Below are 23,256 nucleotides of genomic sequence, written 5' to 3' on the forward strand. Positions count from 1 at the left end.
ATCATATCTTTGAAATTGAGTATCTAATCCTTGAGTTGAGTATCTACTCTCTGAGTTGAGTATCTTATCCTTGAGTACTTCTGAGTTGAGTAAGTTTGAGTAGTTTTGAATACGCTTGAATATTCCTTGAGTTGAGTAAGTTTGAGAAGAGGTAAGTATGTTTCATTTCTATCAAGTTTCAAGCTTATGTTTATGTTTTAGAATTCCTCTTGCATGCTCGTACATTCCACGTACTGAGCCATTTGGCCTGCATCTTCTCATGATGCAGACACAGGTATTCAGGATCATCAAAACAGGAGCTTCGTTGATACATTCGAGAGTTTAAGTTAGCTATGGTGAGCCTTCTTGCTTCTGGAGTATTTCATTTACCTTTCAGTTATATCAGTTGTTAGGATGTTGTGGGTCTTGTCCCGACTTTTATCTTTATCAGCTAGAGGCTTCATAGATAGTCAGTATAGTTGAGAAGTCTGTATCATTTATTTTATTAAATGTTTTAAAGATTAAAGTTGCCTTTTTATGGCGAGTTGTATATATTTTATTATACAGAGTTTTCTTTGGACTTAAAGTTTGTATTTAAGTTTTATGAACTTTTATTTCAGTTTTTAAGCTTTGTATGCTTGAATTAGTTTTCTGCTTGTAGTCAGCCAGGACGAGGGTTCGCTTGGGACCAACAATGGTCTTCTAGTGCCGGCCACGTCCAGGGTGTAGGCTCGGGTCGTGACAAATGCAAATCATAGAGTTTACCAATTAATGTTGATTGATTTTTTTTTCAAATTTAAAAATTAAGGGGACATAATTATTTGGGATCCACATCCTATTAAAATACTCTCTCTGGCCCCACATCTTAAAGAAATAATAAATAATAAAATTAGTATTACTATATTACCGTTTAAATATATTATATTTAATATTTTGAGAAATGTAATACTTACTCCGTTTCAAAAAGAGTGACATGGTTTGACTTGGCACGGAGTTTTAGAAAATAAAAAGGACTTTTGAATCTTGTGGTCCTAAATTAAAGTTATGTCAAATGTACTAAATTGTTCTTCAATCTTGTGGCTTTAAATATTACACGTGAAAAGCTGAAATTAAAACAATACCAAAAAAGGAAAGAGGTTATTCTTTTTTAAACAGACTAAAAAGGAAGGATATCATTCTTTTTTAAACAGATGAAGTATTAGATATTGAAGGGTAATTAAAATAAACATAAAAAAATAAATTATTTCTCGATTTTTTAAACTGAACAAGTATCATAGAACAACTTTAATGTGGCTGCATAAAGAAGTACTAAAATATTACAACATCTTTAATGTGGTGCATAAAATAATAAGTGTTATTTCAAAAAGAAGTACTATCAAACAAGACCAATAAATGATGGCTGTTTTTTATATTAAATTGAAAGCATACCTACCACATGTTAATTAACCTTAATAATTTGATAGTATATATAGATGTGTTATATCTATCTTCACTATATCACACAAATCACTCACAATATGGCAACTATGAAGATGTTTATGATGTTAGTGGTGGCTGCAATTATGTTTTGCAGCCACCATCAAGCGGTCGTGGCAAGAGAAGTCGTTGTGGAAGTGGACGCGGTCGAGAATGGGAACAAGTTAAAATTATGGCCATGGGAAATTCCATGTTATTTACCATGGCCATTTCCCTTTCCACGACCATATCCATGCCCTCCTCCAAAACCACGACCAAGTCCACCACCTCCACCACCACGATCACCACCACCTCCACCACCAAGCCCTCCCCCTCCCCCTCCCGCCCCGGCAACAACTTGTTCGCCAGGTGACAAAGCAAAGGTGAAGAAGTGCATGTTCAACACAACTTCAATTGATGAATGTTGTCCAACATTCCAAAGCATACTTGGCACTAGTTGCCCTTGTTATAAGTATGCTGAGGATTTGGACAATCAAGTCTTGATCACTCTCGAAGCTTATTGTGATGTTGTTACCCCTTGTAGGGTAAGTTATCATCTTTATCTATATCATTAAAAAAATTATTTTAATATGATTATTTCTTTTTAAATAGTAAGGATAGAATTCAAGAATTAATAAAATTAAGGGAAAAGGGTCTGAAAAATACTTCAACTTTGGCCGAAATTGTTGTAACGATACCAAACTTTATGGAGGACATTTTACCTCCTGCACTATTTAATAGTGTATTAAAAAGGTATATATGTTCCCACGTGACCACATTACTATTTAAAATGATGAAATATTTATGATGTCCACATAGGCACATATATACCTTTAAAATACACTATTAAATAGTACAGGGGTAAAAGGTCCTTTCCAAAGTTTGGTATCGTAACAACAATTTCGATCAAAGTTGAAGTAATTTTCATATCCTTTTCTCTAAAATTAATATTTCTATTTTTTAAAATTCTAATTAAAAATTATTTTTCGAAGTAGTAAAATGATTCTTTCATTTATAAATACAGAGCCCACCCCCAAAACCGAGTTGCCCGGCAAGTGACCAAGAAAAAGTGAAGACTTGCATGTTCAACACAACTTCAATTGATGAATGTTGCCCCACATTTAATAGCATACTTGGCACTAGTTGCCCTTGCTATAAGTATGCTGAGGATTTAGATAATCAAGTCCTCATCACTCTCGAATCTTATTGTGACGTTAATAATCCTTGCAACAGTGTGCAAGTAAGTTACCATTTTTATATTTATTAGAAAAAATTACTATTCAAGATTATGAATAATATACATGTCTAATATTGCATTATTTTAATTAATAATTTCAGGTGATTAAGCTATCCAAGGATGATGAGTGAAGATGAATTGTTTTTAATGCTTAATTTCAGATCTTGTAATATTGTGTTTTTAGCAATAAAATTTTGACATTTTTGTCAAAAAGAAATTACATGGACTTGATAATCTTGAGAAAGGATGAGAAAAATTTGGAACATAAAAATTGGAAATCTCAATTGGATTTGGGTAGGTATACTATAAATTCACTCGTATTATTCAGTGGCGGATCCAAGATTTTCACTAAAAAAAAATTAAAAACTTAATATAATATTAAAACCTTAAGATGATTTTTAAATTCGCTTGACTCTACTCTTGTATATAAAATTATCTTATATATTTTCAAGTTTATTTATCGAGGAGGTTGGATAAACACATTCACGATTCCTAGATCCACCTTTGATTTTTTTTGGAACTCTGATTAAATTCAAATTGCACACTACTGAATTTATTCAGGGTGACGTTTCCAACAGAATATTTTTCATACCTAAGGCTCGAACCCGATATATCTAAGCAAGAGTGAAACAGTTTCACCACTACTCTACCCTCAATTTTATTATTGGCCACAACCTCAGATATTATTTTTTTCATAAAAAGACAACTCATAGGAGGAAGGCAAAAAAGTTTCTTGTATTAAACAATAGTAACTTGACAATGACAAGAAGGCAATGACTTTTTTATTTACAAGACAATGATTTTTTATCTTTATCTTTGTGGTTGAGGAATAAAAATCACTTTTAATAAACAGGATTTTATTCCTAAAGTAAAAATTTAAAATTCAAATCGAATTCAAAAGCGAATATTAAATAGTGGGAAAAAAAAGTAGCTAAATTGAAAGCCTTAATTATATGTGAGGATATTGAAGAAGGATTTAAAAGCAACCAATATAACTATAGGAAACGTTCGGCCAACGTTAACACATGGTATATCTACACATTATATGTGAGGATATTGAAGAAGGATAAAAAAAAATGCACGAATGCTCCTATTTTGAGATGGTCTTTAATTTTTATATTTATTTAATAAAAATTTATTGATCAAAGTATCTAAGTTTGCTCCGCATAAATTTAAAGACTTTTGCCCTTAGGAACTATATATATCCCTTACAGACATAATTTGTGGCTTGTGAAGTGAACTTTTGTTTTGATCGACATAGCTTTTATAGAAATCAAGAGGCATGACTTGTGTTATATTATCGTATATATATATATAAAAACTAATGTCAAGCAAAATATTATTTTAGCGTCAATCATAATTTTGATACTTATTTTTTACTTAATAAAGTTATAAAGAACAAAATTTTAAGACAATCAAATTTGAGAAAATAAATTAATGACCTCTCAAAATAGAAATATTTGTATTAATGATAAACTAATGAACTAACAAACTAATCAATCATCTATTTTCAATGTAGTCAAAAAAGTACCTTTTTTTTTATGTCTCTACATGTGTATCATGTGATATTGAAAAGTACCTCTTTTTATGTCTATATGTGTATCGTGTGGTATTGAATTAAGAAAAAATGAATAAATATACTTCTCAATTTTATAATTTAGAATAGATATATATTTCATTTAAAATATATACAAGTTTGATATAAATTAAATTATCCATTCTTTTATTCAGTCATCTGGTTAATGATTGAATAAAAGAAGAATCGAATTTTTTTTAGTTGGTCGGGTTTGAGGAGCAGGTAAAAAAAATGAGTGATGTAATATTCTAAAGTCGGGTGATATGTTTAAAATTAAAATGTCCTTTTAGGAATATATTTTTTTTTTAATCTAGTAATTATATATATCAATTAATGAAAAGAGTAAATCTACTTCGTTTGTCCGGTAATTAAATGAGTATATATATGCACTACTTTTTAATGATGAATATATTAGCTCTAAATAGTAAAAGCATAAAAATTAAATGCTACTTTTTTCTCAACTACCCCTTTGTTAAAGCCACACCTACCACATGAGTAATTTCAAAAAATTTACATATATATAGATTGGTCATATCTCTTTATTATAGGGCACAAATCATTTAATCACTCAAAAATAAGTAGAATCATGAAGATGTTTATAATGTTAATGGTGGCTACAATTTTATTTTGTAGTCTCCATCAAGTGGTCATGGCAAGAGAAGTAGTTGTGAACATGAACGATAACATGAACGACTTAATTCCATGTTGGCCAATCCAATGGCCGTGGTGCCCGTCACCGCCCCAACCACCAACCCCATCCCCTCCGCCCTCACCAACAAGTTGCTCGGCTAGTGACCAAGAAAAGATAAAGACGTGCATGTTTAACACAACTTCAATTGATGAATGTTGTCCCATATTCAAGAGTACACTAGGGACTAGTTGCCCTTGCTATAATTATGCTGACGGTTTGGATAATCAAGTCTTGATCACTCTTGATGCATATTGTGACATCGATAGCCCTTGCAAGAGTGTGCAAGTAAGTTATCATTTTTACATACCTATCATTTAAAATTTTGATAAAATTCAAGTTATCATTTTTACTTACTTATCGTTTAAAATTTTGATAAACTCCTTCACAATTTACTATCTAAAATAATTTTTATAAAGTGTATTATTATTTGAGTTATGATCATATATCTAGTTTCTTAATTTTATTAAAATGATAAATATTTTGAAACGATTTTTTTAGCTAAATAATGTGACCATTAAAAAATGACTATTTACAAATTAAGAGATGTTAATCTTAATCATTAACTTTGTATCAATTGAATGATTGTTATCGATTTTTCTATTTATTATATAAATATATATATACTACTAGTTTATAAATACATTATTTAGATAGTCATTCTGATAAAAAAAATTTATATATATATATTTCTTTTTATGAAATTTTAATTAAAATTATTTTTTTCGAATTAGTGAAAATAATTCTTGTATTTATAAATTCAGAGCTCGGCCCCTCCCGCCTTAAAATCGAGCTGCCCGGTTAGTGACCAAGAAAAGTTGAAGAAGTGCTTTTTCGAAACAACTTTACTTGACGATAGTTGTCCGATATTCATGAGCATAGTCAATACTAATTGCGCTTGCTATAAGTATGCTGAGGATTTGGACGATCAGATCTTTCTCACTCTTAATGCTTATTGCGGTATCTATAATGATTGTGACGACGTGCAAGTAAGTTATCATTTTTATCTATCGTTTAAGATTTTGACACATTTATCCAAAAAAAAAAAATTAATAATAATGATGTTTTTATTTTAATTAATAATTTCAGGTGATTAAGCTATCCAAGGAGGAGTAAAATTGAAATGTTTAATTAAGCTGCTTAATTTCATATCTTGTACAAAATAATTTGATGCTAATTAGTAATTACTCTTTATAAGAGTACACTAATTAAGTGTAATGTTGGGTTTTAGTACTACTAATATATTTGGCATATCTGTCAAAGTCTTAATCTATTATTCTATTGTTTTATTTCAATTTACGTGATATTATTTCTTTATTAGTTTATTTCAAAAGGTGGTATATTTTTTTTTATATTAAAAATAATTAACTTTAAGCTTTCTAAGACACCCCTAATGAAAAAAAATTACAATAAGACAAAAATTATAACATATTATTGAAAAAACTACTTGTTTTAATTTGAATAAATCGTTTTCAAATTTCATGCTAAATCAAATAATGGAATTGAGACGGGTATATATAATTTTCTCTTGTGTAATTCGTTAGGTTGTCCTAAATATTTAATATTATTTTCTTTCTTAAATAAATAAATATGTCTAATCGTTTGCACGTGATAAGTACGATGTCCGTATCAAATAAATCACAGATTGAAAATGAGACTATACAATAGAATTTCATGATCAAATGATCATAATAATAATGAAAAAAAAAATAATAATAATAATAATAATAATGAGTTTAACAATGTAAAAAGAATTTTTTTAAATGTAGAATATCAAGATTTAAATTTAATCTGTTTCACATGATAAATTTAATATTGAAGATCATATTTTGATTCGATACATTCACTTACAATTAAATAGCAAAAAAAATCAAACCAGCTTTTATCATTATTATATTTTAATTTGTTGTTATAGTAAATTATTTGTCTTATTTTTACTATTAATAATAGCAAAAAACATGGTAAAAAAGTAGCCAAGTGTCATTCTCTTAACGATCTTAGTTTCAAAGGCTTACTTGAGCTTATAAGACTGTAAAAAATTCGTGAGTACTGTCGAGTGTCGCACGAAGCTTTAGAGAGACTCCAAGTTGGTGACACAAGACTTAAGGGCATCTCCAACCCAATCCTCTATTTTACTCTCCAAATATAGAGTTCTCTATTTTTTCAGACAACCAACTCCAACCCAATTCTATACTTTACTCTCTAAAAAAAAATATTTTTCTCTCTCTTCAATATTATATTATTATTTCTATTTCATTCTTATTTTCTTATTTCATAATATAAATCCTTTATTTCTTTTTTCCCAAATAATTACTTTATATAATTTTTAATGTGATATGAAATTATATTTTATTCTAAATTTTTAAATAACATAAATTGCAAGAAAATATAATATAATACATAAATTAGGGAACAAATTCAAATAAAAGTGACATACAATTACATAAAAACTCAATTTTCAAAATTATTACGTTGCTCCCATAAATGATCTATTAATGCATTACGGAGTTCAAAATGAGCATTTTTGTCCTTAATTTTTTTATGTCTAGCTAAAAATTGTTCAAATCGGAGATTTTCATCTACCACCATTTCTATAGTTGGAGTTGGAGCCTCTACGCCATCTTGAATTGGTGCATTGAGATCACATTCATCCTCAATTATCATGTTGTGCAGTATAATACATGTAGTCATTATAGCATATAGCACTTCCTTTCTCCAAAAATGTGACGGTCCTATAATAATTGCAAAACGTGATAGCAAAAAGTTCGAGGACAAGGCTCTACTTTACAATCATCGGAGTCAAAGACGAAACTAAAATTTTAATGAAAAATTTAGAAACTATTAGTGATCCAAATGTTCGTGATTACCTGCAACAAGAACAACAACGAATACTTGAAAAAAGAAATCGACAATCACAACCGCAGTCACAACCGCAATCACAACCACAATCGCAACAATTCTCGGAATCATATCCTATTTTTTTTCGAATAGTGTTAAATCTGGAAACGACCTACCGGATTTCTAAATTATTGTTGTGATCAATTAATTATTATGTCATGTATTGTATTTTATCTTGTATTTTAATTATTATGTTATGTATTATATTGTATTGTTATCTTGTATTTAAATTATTATGTTATGTATTGTATTGGTATCTTGTATTTAATTATCATATCATGTATTGTATTTTTAAATTTATTTTTTTTCATCTTGCCATTTTAATTTTGCGTATTCTTTATAAATAAAATAAAATTTTATTATTCACGAAAATTAGAAAAAAAATACTATTAATTAGAAATTAAAATAGTATATATTAAATAATATTTTTTTAAAATATTATATTACATTTTAAAAAGAATTAGGAATATTAGATATTTAATTAATGGAATTATATGTAAAATAATATGTTAATTAGAAAGTAATAGAAATAATAATAAAATAATGAAAAAAATGAAATAGAGAGTGTGAATAGTAGTTCTCCAAATTTGGAGAACTACTATTCAACTCTCTAAATTTGAAGAATAGAGGGTGATTTGGAGGTGGGTTGGAGTACCCATTCTCTATTTTACTCTCCAAATGTAGAGAATGGAGAGTAAAATAAAGATGGATTGGAGATGGTCTTACCAATCTTCAAAAAGGGGAAATAAAGTAGTTTGAAGGAAATGATTAGTTTGTTAAAAGTTACAAATAGTGGCAAAGTTAGAGTGCAGTTCGATCGAATTCAATAATTTAATTTAAATTTTATATTTATTTGTCAAATTAGGTAAAAAAAATTAAAATAAATGAAGATAAATTAGTTGAATACCTCTTATTTAATACTCTTTATAAAAGAATATCCTATATATTAATAATTTCTTGAGTTTGAATTTTGGTTATGAAAAAAAAATTAATAGAAAATATTTTTCTTCGAATGGAGTTCTACGTGACACAAATTTGAAATAATCGAACTTTTATATATATATAAAACACTGAGTAAGAGACAAAAAAAAAAAAGAAATCAATAATTATTACTATTTTTTTTTTCAAAGCACGTTTATCATGATGCTAAATTAATAATCAAACTACACCTTTTATTAAAGCCACACCTACCATAATGTACCTCAAAAAAAAAAAAAACTCTCTCTCATTTTACCTTGACATAAATTTTAAAAAATAATAGAAGATTTAATTTTATAATATAGTCTTAGATATACCATATAGAGAGAATTAAAATTAATAATTTGCCAAAAAATAAAAGAGATATTTTTCTTAAACGGAAAAAAGTAAGACAAATAAATTAAAAGAAAGAGAGTATTATATATAGTCTATAGATACTCCATAATTTTAAATAATTACTCTCTCAAAATTTTATTATATGTTGTTTTTAGCTTTTATATTTGATCCAAAATAATTTTTAAAAAAAATTTACCATTATTGTATAAATGATTTTTTTACTCAACAGACAAACTATTTAATTAAGAGTAATTTAGTGAAATACATCTTACTTTATAGGTATAGATGTATTTCTTAAGAGCTACGTCCAAACTAAAGACATCATATATAATATGAACCAAATAAAATATCTAATTATTTTTCTCTCTAGCCACATAAATTTATTGTGTCATTTAAAGAAGTTTTTTATTTTTTCTAGATATTAATGTGAGTTTACCTACTACTCCAATTAATTTATTTCAACAACTCTACTAGTACTACTATGCAATAATGCAAATCATAGAGTTTACTAATTAATGTTAATTGATTTTTTTTCAAAATTTAAAAATTAAGGGGACATAATTGTTTGGGATCCACATCCTATTATTATACTCTCTCTGCCCCACATCTTAAAGAAATATTAAATAATAAAATTAGTATTATTATATTACCGTTTAAATATATTATATTTAATATTTAATATTTTGAGAAATGTAATACTCTCTCCGTTTCAAAAAGAGTGGCTTGATTTGACTAGGCACGGAGTTTTAGAAAATAAAAAAGACTTTTGAATCTTATGATCCTAAATTAAAGTTATGTCAAATGTACTAAATTGCCCTTCAATCTTGTGGCTTTAAACATTCCATGTGGAAAAATGAAATTAAAATGTCACCAAAAAAGGAAAGAGGTCATTCTTTTTTAAACAGACTAAAAATGAAAGGATGTCATTTTTTTTAAATGGAGGGAATATTAGATATTGAAGGATAATTAAAATAGATATAAAAAGATAAATTATTTCTCGATTTTCTAAACTGAACAAGTGTCATAGAACAACTTTAATGTGGTTGCATAAAGAAATATAATATTACAACATCTTTAATGTGGTGCATAAAATAATAAGTATTATGTCAAAAAGAAGAACTATCAAACAAGACCAATAAATGATGGCTATTTTTTATATTAAATTGAAAGCATACCTACCAAATGTTAATCATAATTATTTGATAGTATATATAGATGTGTTATATCTATCTTCACTATATCACACAAATCACTCACAATATGGCAACTATGAAGATGTTTATGATGTTAGTGGTGGCTGCAATTATGTTTTGCAGCCACCACCAAGTGGTCGTGGCAAGAGAAGTCGTTGTGGACGTGGACGTGGTCGAGGATGGGAATAAGTTAAAATTATGGCCATGGGAAATTCCATGTTATTTACCATGGCCATTTCCCTTTCCACGACCATATCCATGCCCTCCTCCAAAACCACGACCAAGTCCACCACCTCCACCACCACGATCACCACCACCTCCACCACCAAGCCCTCCCCCTCCCCCTCCCGCCCCGGCAACAACTTGTTCGCCAGGTGACAAAGCAAAGGTGAAGAAGTGCATGTTCAACACAACTTCAATTGATGAATGTTGTCCAACATTCCAAAGCATACTTGGCACTAGTTGCCCTTGTTATAAGTATGCTGAGGATTTGGACAATCAAGTCTTGATCACTCTCGAAGCTTATTGTGATGTTGTTACCCCTTGTAGGGTAAGTTATCATCTTTATCTATATCATTAAAAAAATTATTTTAGTATGATTATAACTTTTTAAATAGTAAGGATGGAATTCAAGAAATAATAAAATTAATATTTCTATTTTTTAAAAGGCATAATATATATGTGCCCTTTAATTTGACCTCATTTTACGTTTATGTCCTTCAACTTTGAGTATGCACAACTGGGCACTTAAACTTGTATAAAGTTGAACAAGTAGACACATGAGTCCTGCATGGCATAATATATGTAGGACACCACATAGGATAAAAAATGACATGTAGGATGTTATGTAGGACATGTGTGTCTATTTGTTCCACTTTATACAAATTTAAGTGTCTACTTGTGCACACTGAAAGTTGAAGGGCATAAATGTGATTTGAAGCCAAGTTAAAGGGCATATTTACGTACTATGCATTTTTAAAATTCTAATTAAAATTATTCTTTGAAGTAGTAAAATGATTCTTTCATTTATAAATACAGAGCCCACCCCCAAAACCGAGTTGCCCGGCAAGTGACCAAGAAAAAGTGAAGACTTGCATGTTCAACACAACTTCAATTGATGAATGTTGCCCCACATTTAATAGCATACTTGGCACTAGTTGCCCTTGCTATAAGTATGCTGAGGATTTAGATAATCAAGTCCTCATCACTCTCGAATCTTATTGTGACGTTAATAATCCTTGCAACAGTGTGCAAGTAAGTTATCATTTTTATATTTATTAGAAAAAATTACTATTCAAGATTATGAATAATATACATGTCTAATATTGCATTATTTTAATTAATAATTTCAGGTGATTAAGCTATCCAAGGATGATGAGTGAAGATGAAGTGTTTTTAATGCTTAATTTCAGATCTTGTAATATTGTGTTTTTAGCAATAAAATATTGACATTTTTGTCAAAAAAATTACATGGACTTGATAATCTTGTGAAAGGATGAGAAAATTTTGGAACATAAAAATTGGAAATCCCAATTGGATTTGGGTAGGTATACTATAAAATTCACTCGTATTATTCAGTGGCGGATCCAAGATTTTCACTAAAAAAAAATTAAAAACTTAATATAATATTAAAACCTTAAGATGATTTTTAAATTCGCTTGACTCTACTCTTGTATATAAAATTATCTTATATATTTTCAAGTTTATTTATCGAGGAGGTTGGATAAACACATTCACGACCCCTAGATCCACCTTTGGTTTTTTTTGGAACTCTGATTAAATTCAAATTGTGCACTGCAGGATTTATTCAGGGTGCTTCCAATAGAATATTTTTCATACCTAAAGCTCGAACCCGATATATTTAATCAAAAGTGAAATAGTTTCATCACTACACCACCCTCGGTTTTATTATTGGCCACAACCTCAGATATTATTTTTATTCATAAAAAGACAACTCACAGAAGGAAGACAAAAAAGTTTCTCCTATTAAACAACAATAGTAGCTTGACAATCACAAGAAGGCAATGAACTTCTTTTTTTTTTTACAAGACAATGATTTTTTATCTTTATCTTTGTGGTTGAGGAATAAAAATCACTTTTAATATAGAACGTTTTATTCCTAAAGTAAAAATTTTAAATTCAAATTAATCGAATTCAAAAGCGAATATTAAATATTGAAATTTTTTTTAGCTAAATTGAAAGCCTTCATCTTTTTTACTCGTGTGATTTAAAAGCAGCCAATATAACTATAGGAAGTGTTTGATCATAAAACGTTTTCATATTTTTTGGAGTCAAATTTCGGAAAATATATTTGATTTTAATCATAAATTTTGGAATTTAACTTTTTTTATTTTAGAGAAAGGAAAAATGGGTGAGGAAATTATAAGATGAATCGAGTTCTCGTTAACAAGGTGATGCATTAAAAAAAATTGCACCAATTACTCTTATTTTGAGATGGTCTTTAATTTTTATATTTATTATATATTTAATAAAAAAATATTGATTAAAGTACTTTTATCTGAGTTTGCCCCGCATAAATTGAAAAACTTTTGCCTTGTCCATTATTATAGTTTGGAATAAATTAAGTTATTCACTTTTTACCTAATTTGACAGAAATTCTTAAGAATTATATATATATATCCCTTTCACGATATAATTTGTGGGTTGTGAAATGAACTTTTATTTTGATCGATATAGCTTTCATAGAAATCAAGAGGCGTGACTGGTGTTATATTATCATACATATATATATAAACTAATGTCAGGCAAATATTATTTTAACGTCAATCATAATTTTAATATTTATTTTTTACTTAATAAAGTTATAAAGAACAAAATTTTAAGACGATCAAATTTGAGAACATAAATTAATAACCTCTCAAAATAGAGATATTTGTATGAATAATAAACTAATGAACTAACAAACTAATTTATGATCTATTTTCAACGTAGTAAAAAAAGTACCTTTTTTTTTTTGTCTACATGTGTATCATGTGATATTGAAAAGTACCTTTTTTTATGTCTCTATATGTGTATCACGTGATATTGAATTGAGAAAAATGAATAAATATACTTCTCAATTTTATAATTTTGAATAGATATATTCGTTAAAAAAGAAGTGTATAATATAACTTTGTCGTCTAATAAATTGTGTCTATTTATATTTTTTGTTAACAAATTCATATTTATTGAATTTTTTAAAAAAATCTTATAATTGATTTATTAATTTAAAAATCACGTGACTTAAAAATTATTTCACTCATTTTTTTACTCTCAAGACCCGACCCCGTTAGATTATTCTCAACTCCTCTTTTGTTCAGTATCACCCCATGTTCTTGATATTGTTTAGTCAAACGGGCATTTTATGTCTAAGTCATCTGGTTAATGACCGAATAAAAGAAGAATTGAGTTTCTTATAGTTGGTCAGGTTTGGGGAGCTAGTAAAAAAATGAGTGATGTAATTTTTTTAAGTCATATGATATGTTTAAAATTAAAATGTTATTTTTGGAATATGTTTTTTTAATCTAGTATATATATATATGTGTGTGTTAATGAAAAGAGTAAATCCGCTTTGTTTGTTAAACGATAAATAAGTATATATGCACTACTTTTTAATGATGAATATATTCGCTCTAAATAGTAAAAACATGAAAATTATATGCTACTTTTTCTCAACTACCCCTTTGTTAAAGCCACACCTACCACATGAGTAATTTCAAAAAAATTGCATATATATAGATTGGTCATATCTCTTTATTATAGGACACAAATCATTTAATCGCTCAAAAATAAGTAAAATCATGAAGATGTTTATGATGTTAATGGTGGCTACAATATTATTTTGATAAAATTCAAGTTATCATTTTTACCTACGTTTAAAATCATTTTTATAAAGTGTATTACTATTTGAGTTATGATCATATATTTAGTTTTTTAATTTTATTAAATTGATAAATATTTTGAAACGATTTTTTTAGCTAAATAATGTGACCAATAAAATATGACTATTTACAAATTAAGAAATGTTAATATTAACCATTAACTTTGTATCAATTGAATGATTGTTATCGAATTTTCTATTTATTTCTATTATATAGAAGAGCCATGAGAACGACGATCAATGACATTTTAGTAATTTTAACATCATTTAAGGGCAAAATAATAATTGTATAATTTATAGCCAAAAAAAAATTCTAGAAGAATCTATACCTGTCTTAACTTTTGGTATGGGTCCATAAGGATATTATTGTAATTTTATTAAAATGAAGAGTTTCTATTAGTTATTAACTTCTTATAAACAATAATAAATGTTAAGCTTGTTTTGACATATTTTAGAAAGAAAATTTTGAACTAATTAAAAAAAATGTGTTTCAGTCGTTAATATTTTGTTTCTAGAAATACTTTAAAGGATTATTGTGTAAACATATTTTTAATATTATGTTACATAATATGACCACTAAATTTGTATCTTGATTATTAAAATAGTCTTTAAAATGATGTATCAATATTTTTTAATTAATTTTTAAAAAAATATCAAATTTCATGACTAAAATAATGAACAACGTTTGACTATCAAGAAATTAATAATTTGATAATCTATTCATCGAAAGATTAAAAAATATAAATTTTCATTTCTATATAGGATATTTTCTTAATATCAAATATGATAAACTATATAACAGAGAAAATTTGACAAGGAAAAAGTTTAACATTCAAACTCTAATGAATATTAAAATACAAACTAAAGAAAAATGAGTAGTTAAAAAATAAAGAAGAACAACAAAAGAAAATGTCAATAGAAAAAGACTTTATTGAGAAATATAGAGAAAGAAAAAAACTTAAAAATAAATAAATTAGGAAAAACAACCTGAAAAAAAAAAGTATATTGGTTATTTTGTGAGGGTAAGATTTAGAGTTTTCTTTACGGCATGATATTAAGAGTGTAGTATCAAAGAAAATTAATTAATGTAATTTAGAATGTAACATTGCGATAATTGTTATTGTATATATAAATAAAATTGCTGTCATGATTGTTTTTATTGTTGTGGAGTTACAAATTAAATTTTCAATAAATACTTTCAACATTTAGAATATAACATTACAATAATTGTTATTGTATATAGAAATAAAGTTGCTTTCATGATTGTTTTTATTGTTGTGAAGTTAGAAATCAATTTTTTAAGTATTTCTATTTATCGAAGACAGTAATAAAATGTATCACAAAATTTATCGACAAAGACAATTACAAACACAATATACTTAAGTTGAAGCAATAGAGATTTGAAAGACTTTAAATCGATCTTTACGAATTGGTTGATCAATGATTAGTATTTTATCAGATGCAAAGTTTATGGTGCAAATATTACAAAATGAAATAATAACATTGTGGAAAATAGATACCACTTGTGAATATATATGAAGATCGGTGAACTTTTTCAAAGAGATCAACATTTTATATATTCCTCGAACACGAAATGTTTTAACTCATAATCTAACGCAATTCTCTATTTCCTTGCCTGCATAGAATTGTTTAGAATACAACTTTCTCAATTTAGGTTGTAAACGACACATTTATGTCGTATGAACATTTGAAATAGATTATAAATTAATATATTGAAGTTGTTTACTAAAGAAAAAAATAGTATAAAGTACAGAAATCTCATATATTTGGAGGCTAATTACATCATATCTGGAAAGTTTCCTCAATTAAAAAAATCTCAAATTTTTCATTACTCTCAAATACATTCCTTGGTTGTCCAATACATTGCAAATGACATATTACTTCAGGGGAGGGATGTATTCGAGAGGGGATAGGTATGTATCCGAGAGGGAATAGATGTATCCGAGAGAGGATTATAATATCTTAAGTTGTGAATTTGTGTAAATTTTCCAACAAAATATGTGAAATTATATTGAGCCCGCATCACGGACCTTAAATTATCTAGTTATATAAATATATATACTACTAGCTTATAAATACATTATTTGGATAGCCGTTCTGATAATTTTTTTTATACATTTCTTTCTATTTATTCGATAGTTGTCCGATATTCATTAGCGTAGTCAATATTAATTGCGCTTGCTATAAGTACAACAACAACAACAACATACCCAGTGAAAATCCCACTGAGTGGGGTCTGGGGAGGGTATAGTGTACGCAGACCTTACCACTACCTCGTGGAGGTAGAGAGGCTGTTTCCGGAGGACCCTCAGCTCAAGTACAACAACCCAAGAAAAGTAAGAGGAAACATTATATATGACATAGTATCCAATAAGAGAAAAGTGCATAGTCAACAAAGGAGACAATAACATCAAGAAAATAATGTGAAAGGTGAAACTCAGTAAACGACAAAAGACTATATGATCACAGACAAGAACTACAAGATCAAGGCTAGGACTACTACAAACGCTACCCACCAAAACCCTCGCACGGGAAGACAACACGCTAGCCCTACTAACCTTCAACCTTAATACGTGACCTCCACTCCTTCCTATCTAGAGTCATGTCCTCGGTAATGCGAAGCTGAGCTAAGTCCTGTCTAATCACCTCTCCCCAATACTTCTTAGGCCTACCTCTACCCCTCCGCGTACCCTCTACAACCAGCCCCTCGCACCTCCTCACTGGGGCGTCTGTGCACCGTCTCTTCACATGCCCAAACCATCTCAGTCTCACTTCCCTCAGCTTGTCCACCACAGAGGCCACTCCCACCTTCTCACGGATAACCTCATTCCTAATCTTATCGCTCCTAGTGTGCCCACACATCCATCTCAACATCCTCATCTCCGCAACATGCAGTTTTTGAACATGTGAGTTCCTGACTGGCCAACACTCCGCTCCATACAACAAGGCCGGTCTAACTACCACTCTGTAGAACTTACCTTTAAGTTTCGGTGGAACTTTCTTATCACACAAGACGCGCTTGCTATAAGTATCCTGAGAATTTGGACAATCAGATCTTTCTCACTCTTAATGCTTATTGCGGTATCTATAACGATTGTGACAATGTGCGAGTAAGTTATCATTTTTATCTATCGTTTAAGATTTTGACACATTTATCCAAAGAAAAATTAATACTAATGATGTTTTTATTTTAATTAATAATTTCAGGTGATTAAGCTATCCAAGGAGGAGTAAAATTGAAGTGTTTAATTACGCTGCTTAATTTCATATCTTGTACTAAATAATTTGATGTTAATTAGTAATTTATCTTTATAAGAGTACACTAATTAAGTGTAATGTTGGGTTTTAGTACTACTAATATATTTGGCAGATCTGTCAAAGTCTTAATATATTATTCTATGTGATATTATTTATTTATTAGTTTATTTCAAAAGAACGGTATATTTTTATATTCAGAAATATTTAACTTTAAACTTTCTATGACACTCCTAATGAAAACAAATTTATAATCACACAGAAGTTATAACATATTATTCAAAACTCCTTTTTACTTAATCAAACTATAGAATTAAGACAGAGGGGTATATATAATTTTCCTAAATGTTTTATATTATTTTCTTCTTAAATTTCGTATAAAAAATTATATCACAAATTAGAAGGAATAAAAATAATATACACTCATGTGATTGTTAGGTCACACTCTCGAATGCAACATATATGTTTTTCATTATTTTTCCACTTCTATTTCAAGATAAAAAGGAAAAAACAATAAATAAAAAAGGAAGAAAAATGTTGTTACTTCGTTCATTTCACTATATTCGTCATATTTTAACTTGACGCAAAATTTAAAAAGCTTTTGAAATGTCGTGAAAGAAGCACATTGAACTGATGTTCTTCAGTCGTATCTCCAAAGAACAATTTAATGTAGATATCATGAACGTGAGGTGCAGAATATCAGGTTAAAAACTCAACAACCATAAGGGGGGCCTCGACCTGGAAAGAGGAGTGTTGCCGAGTAAAATGTACTAAAATGTCATTTAGTCTTTAATTTGAAATATATCATGTGGAAAGTTATTACATTAACAAATTATTCAAAATAAAAAATATTATTTTTTAAATGACTTAAAAAAAAATTTAAATGACTTAAAAAATAAGACTAATAAATTAAAACGAATATTGATTATTTCACAATAGTACTTGACAAGGACAAGAAGACAATGACTTCTTTGGGTCACAAGATAATGAGTTGTTATTTTCTTGGCAAGTTCAATGAATACAAAATATTACAGTAAGTTGATTGACAAAGTTCAAACTCGGAAAATAAATATTATCTTTGATAACAAGTGTTTTACCTCTCAAAATCAAACTTTTAAAATTCAAATTAACTAAATTCTAAAGTGAATAACGAACACCGAATATAAGAGCACAAAATAAAAGTAGAACTAAACATAGTAAACTGAGTTATCTAACAAAAATCTGTCTCCAAAAATATTGATATACTCGTTTTAGATTATATAATAATGTATTATTTTTGAAGAATTTGACACTACTCATGTAACATCTCTCTAATTGAAAGAACTAGAAAGATATAGAATTGGGAATAGTCATTTTAGGATAGAATGAAAAATCTAGAAAATTGGTTAAGTTTGAGTTTTTGGTCAACTTCAAACGACCATAACTCCTAGCTCAGGATGAGTTAGGTGTGCTTCCAGATACTGTAGGAAAGATCTTGGAATTATATTTCCAACGCCACCAAGTTTGCGCGATTCTGAGTTCGTATGAGTGAGGTATGACCATTTGAAATTGGGTTGTTCAAATAAGGAAAGTCTAATCCGGATTTTGGAAGGGTACTTTAGTCTTTTCCTTACCCAATTAATTTATTTTGATTTTAGGAGTTTAATTGGGGTCTAATCAAAATTAGATCAGTTTAGACAATTGGAATTTCACGCTAGGGCTTGAAGAAAAGAGAAAAGAGGAGAAAGGAGAAAAAAGTCAAGATTCGTCGATTTCTTGGAGAATTTCATGTGGATTTCGCCAAGGGTTAATCCCTACGAGGTATGTGAGATCACATAGCGTTGGGTTAGTTCACCCACGCGCCAATCATGATTCAATTCAGCAAAATTATATTGTTTTGAAAGCAAATCTTATGAGTTTTTGGTGATAATTCGTTTGAAATCTTGTGGGTTCTTGTTGTTGAAGTTTCTTGAGATTGATTCACAAATTTAGGTGTGTTTTCGAGTAGAATCTTACGTATTTTGAACATATAGTCGATTCTAAGTGTTTGGGAAAAGAACCAAGTGAAATTAGAGGGTTTAGAGTTGAAAAACGAAAGAGGAATTTCGTCGAAAATCTAGGGAACGCGCCGCGCCAGAGCGCCCCAAGTCATTCTCTGAAATTTTAGGGTTGGCGCCATGCGCCTCTCAGAGCGCCAGGGACGCTAGTTCTTCCACTTTTTCCCCTTCTTTTCGTACTAGTTCCTTAGCAATGTACCTATGTTTTTTAGTCGATTTCTATACTCTAAGGTACATCTAAACATCATGAAAACATCCATAAACATGAGATCATGAACCTTGAATCCATAATTCAATTCAAGGAAAGTTAAGAGTCAAGTCAAGAGGTTAAGAATTAAGTCAAGATAAGTTCATAGAGTTTTTCGAAAGTTTTTCACAAACGTTTTAACTTTGTTTTAAGACTTAAGCCTTGAGTTGAGTAAAAAGTAAGAGTAAAGTTGATTTCTTCAAAGATTATACGGGAACTAAGTAATCCCAAGAGTTAAAATGTTCTTCACGTTTGAGCAAGAAATGAAACACTGATTTCCAAGAGAACCTTTGAGCTAGTTGTTGAGTAATTATCTCAAATCATAGAAAGAGTTTTGTTTTTAAAACATATGAACTGAGTATATTTTGGGAGTAGTATTGAGCATCGATATGGGGACGCGAATTCATAATAACTCAAGTCTCCATAAACCATGTAGCCATCATGGGTAGAAAGGATCAAACTTTTTAGATGATTCCTTAGTGCTTTTTAGCATAGACTAGTGGATCCACTTAGTTAAGGCGTTCTATATGACGGCAAAGTATAGGATAGTTTTGGCAGCGTGGGCGAGACGTTGTATCATCACTTAGGCTCATAGTGGTGGTTGTCGGTTAGAGAAACTTCCACAGTATTATATTACTTTGCATGTAAACTGAGTTGTTATTGCATTTCTTTAACAAATTGAGTTGCTATCTCCTGTTTTAAATGCTTTGTATAATTGCACCATTATTGTTGTTTACTTTGCATTTGAGTTGAGTTATTCATGAATTGAGTGAAGCCAAGGTTCTTTTCAAATTCCTTTCAAGCTTATGTCTTGTTTAGTATTCCCCTCGCATACTCGTACATTCAATGTACTGATATCATTTAGCCTACATCGTTTCATGATCCAGACACAGGTAACCAGGATCAGCCTTCAGCACCTCGTTGATCCAGTTGAACACTCAGAGTCAGTTGGTGAGCCTCCTTGCTTTCTGGATGGCTCCTTTTACATTGCTTTAGTACTTTAGTTGTTAGAATGATCGGGGGTCTTGTCCCGACATCCCTCTTTGTTTTAGAGGCTTCATAGACAGTTAGTAGTTCAATTGTCTTTACATTGTTATTTCTTATGTTAAGACTTGAGTTGCCATTTTTGGCTATTTGAATGTTTTATCCTTAAACGTTCTGGAGTTTAATTTGAGACAGTTGTTTAATAAGTGCATTTGATAATTGTAATAATGCTTAGAGTCTTCCGTTGAGAGTCTAGCCAGGCTAAGGGTTCGCTTGGGGCCAGAAATGGTTCTCGAGTGACAATCCCGTCCAGGGTGTAGGCTCGGGGCGTGACAACTCAGTGACATTTTTAAAGAGTCGTATCAATATTCTTAAGAATAAATAATTTTTGGACGATCTGATATACAACTAATAACATTTTTTGAGATATTATTCTTTTAGAACAAACTTACTTAATTACATGTTTGAAGTATATTTGTCAAATTGAGTAATTTTATTAATTGTTAAAAATTGAGAGGTATAAATCATATTTAGAAAACTTACATTCAAATTTTAAATATGTGATGAAATCTTACTATTAAAGTGTCTTACATTTCTCTTTTTTGAAATACTAATTAAAATTATTTTTTAAAACAATGAAGTACTTATTTCATTTATTAATACAATGCCTATTAAAAAAAATTGTTAATTAAAAATTTCAGGTGATTAAACTATCCATGGAGGAGGAGTAAAAAAAATGAATTGTTTAAATGCTTAATTCCAGATCTTGTATTAAGATAATTTGTTGTTAATTACCATTGTAATGTTGTGTTTAGCAATAATAAATTTGACATATCTGTCAAAATCTTAGTACTTGTAAAAGAATATTATAGTACTCTACTTTTACTTATTATTTTTATTATAGTAATTATATTTGGATCAACTTATATATAGTTTAACTAGTATTTTGTCACACATAAACTTTATATTTATCCTTACATAACAATAATTTTAATCTTTGAAAGTCTTATAACATTACAGACAATTTCAACAAAAATAAATTGTTTCTTATATTTTGATATTGGATCAAATTATATCATGAAAAAATAATACTGAGAAAGTACAATTTCATTAGTGTTATTTAGGGGCAGAACTAGCATTGTGGTTATCGATAACTCATAAATTAAAAAAAAAATTATGATTCAAAACTCAAAAGTAAAAAATTCCGACACTATTAAAAACAAAGGGTTTTTCCACCACAGATCAATGAGAAATTGTGCTATAAAACATGATTTTTTTTATTCATTTTTCATCGAACCAGTTCATTGAAAAAATGCATAATGAAAAATCGTTTCTAATTGAAATAGTAATAAACTTTCTAATTATCCATATAAAAACATTACAATTTTTTGTGCACCCCCGGGATTAGTCGGGGCTCAAAGAGACTCGGACACCCGGTGCAAATCAAAAAAAAAAAAAAAAACATTACAATTTTTTAAAAGTTTTCTCACTAATTTAATCAAAATATATGTGAAAATAACCCTCAAACATCTTTTAGTGAAAAAATTAGTTTTTTTGAAAAGGTGATTTTTTAATGATGTGACTCTGACTATGATATTATTGTTAGGTCCACATCCTCCTCAAATGCTTTGTACTCTTTTTCTATTATTTCTTATTATAATATAAGATAAGATTAAAAGATGATTCATAGAAAAAAAGTTCTATGTTTTTTCTAGTACTGGACATTAATACTTGACAACTATAAGAAAATGTTTATTTTTTCTTTTGACAAGTCAATATAATGAATACTATAAAAGATTATAATATTCATACAGTTAGATTCAGAATTCGTAATCTAGACAATTCGTGTGACTAGGTTTTGAATTCGAATTCTGAAAATAGAAAAAATTATGATAAGGAATGGTTCCTCCTTAGATGGACATGTGTGGCATAAATCTAAACTACTCGAGTTCAAAAACGAATATCAAATGGAAGCAAGGAGAAAAAAAACAGCAAGTACACTGAAATCCTTCATCTTATCTATTCACGTGATTTACAGAGCAGTTTGATGCACAAAATATCTGCACTCATGTGGGGTCACACTGCAAGGAGGTATAATGTAGAAAGGCTACTCTAAGACAACCATTAGTCGTTGATTTTACGACTTCAACCTGTTACCTATAAATGGAGCAGAAACAACTTTACCGTTCCTCCACGGAACAATAAATAATGGAGCAGTTTGGTGCACAAAAAAATGAATTGTTTAAATGCTTAATTCCAGATCTTGTATTAAGATAATTTGTTGTTAATTACCATTGTAATGTTGTGTTTAGCAATAATAAATTTGACATATCTGTCAAAATCTTGGTAGTGTAAAAGAATATTATAGTACTCTACTTTTACTTCTTATTATTTTTATCATAGTAATTATATTTGGATCAACTTATATATAGTTTAACTAGTATTTTGTCACACATAAACTTTACGGAAAAGGGTCAAAATTGCCCCTGAACT

At 28.9% G+C, this 23,256-nt stretch overlaps 3 protein-coding genes across 5 annotated transcripts in view; all 3 read left to right on the forward strand.

The window, feature by feature from the left end:
* Window positions 1–17,532, forward strand: part of LOC125853434 (uncharacterized) — a 33,353-nt gene extending 15,821 nt beyond the window's left edge. The window contains exons 1-3 of one of the 3 annotated variants that reach the window (XM_049533123.1): window positions 4,800–5,223; window positions 5,700–5,924; window positions 17,449–17,532. In XM_049533123.1, the coding sequence (XP_049389080.1) occupies window positions 4,834–5,223; window positions 5,700–5,924; window positions 17,449–17,475 (642 nt within the window). In that variant the 5' untranslated portion in view covers window positions 4,800–4,833 and the 3' untranslated portion in view covers window positions 17,476–17,532. Of the gene's footprint in view, window positions 1–4,799; window positions 5,224–5,699; window positions 5,925–6,024; window positions 6,223–17,448 lie in introns of those variants that run through there. The other 2 variants (XM_049533122.1, XM_049533125.1) reach the window with 2 other exon arrangements.
* LOC125853433 (formin-like protein 14) lies at window positions 1,497–2,897 on the forward strand. Its single transcript, XM_049533121.1, has 3 exons — window positions 1,497–1,979; window positions 2,459–2,674; window positions 2,773–2,897. The coding sequence occupies exons 1-3, from the start codon at window positions 1,497–1,499 to the stop codon at window positions 2,800–2,802; spliced, it is 729 nt and encodes a 242-aa protein (XP_049389078.1). The 3' UTR covers window positions 2,803–2,897.
* On the forward strand, window positions 10,375–11,815 carry LOC125853432 (uncharacterized). The gene is made up of 3 exons (XM_049533120.1): window positions 10,375–10,890; window positions 11,379–11,594; window positions 11,693–11,815. The coding sequence occupies exons 1-3, from the start codon at window positions 10,408–10,410 to the stop codon at window positions 11,720–11,722; spliced, it is 729 nt and encodes a 242-aa protein (XP_049389077.1). The 5' UTR covers window positions 10,375–10,407; the 3' UTR covers window positions 11,723–11,815.
* Window positions 17,533–23,256: the final 5,724 nt, after the last annotated feature.

The sequence above is a fragment of the Solanum stenotomum genome, chromosome 1 (assembly GCF_019186545.1).
Source record: "Solanum stenotomum isolate F172 chromosome 1, ASM1918654v1, whole genome shotgun sequence".
NCBI lineage: Eukaryota > Viridiplantae > Streptophyta > Magnoliopsida > Solanales > Solanaceae > Solanum > Solanum stenotomum.

What these genes read in the sequence shown, in the direction of transcription:
- LOC125853433 (XM_049533121.1), top strand. Translation starts at nt 1,497, where the DNA reads ATGGCAACTATGAAGATGTTTATGATGTTAGTGGTGGCTGCAATTATG. An exon ending in ATGTTGTTACCCCTTGTAGG is followed by an intron (nt 1,980 to 2,458) that starts GTAAGTTATCAT and finishes TTATAAATACAG; the next exon opens with AGCCCACCCCCAAAACCGAG. An exon ending in ATCCTTGCAACAGTGTGCAA is followed by an intron (nt 2,675 to 2,772) that starts GTAAGTTACCAT and finishes TAATAATTTCAG; the next exon opens with GTGATTAAGCTATCCAAGGA.
- LOC125853432 (XM_049533120.1), top strand. Translation starts at nt 10,408, where the DNA reads ATGGCAACTATGAAGATGTTTATGATGTTAGTGGTGGCTGCAATTATG. An exon ending in ATGTTGTTACCCCTTGTAGG is followed by an intron (nt 10,891 to 11,378) that starts GTAAGTTATCAT and finishes TTATAAATACAG; the next exon opens with AGCCCACCCCCAAAACCGAG. An exon ending in ATCCTTGCAACAGTGTGCAA is followed by an intron (nt 11,595 to 11,692) that starts GTAAGTTATCAT and finishes TAATAATTTCAG; the next exon opens with GTGATTAAGCTATCCAAGGA.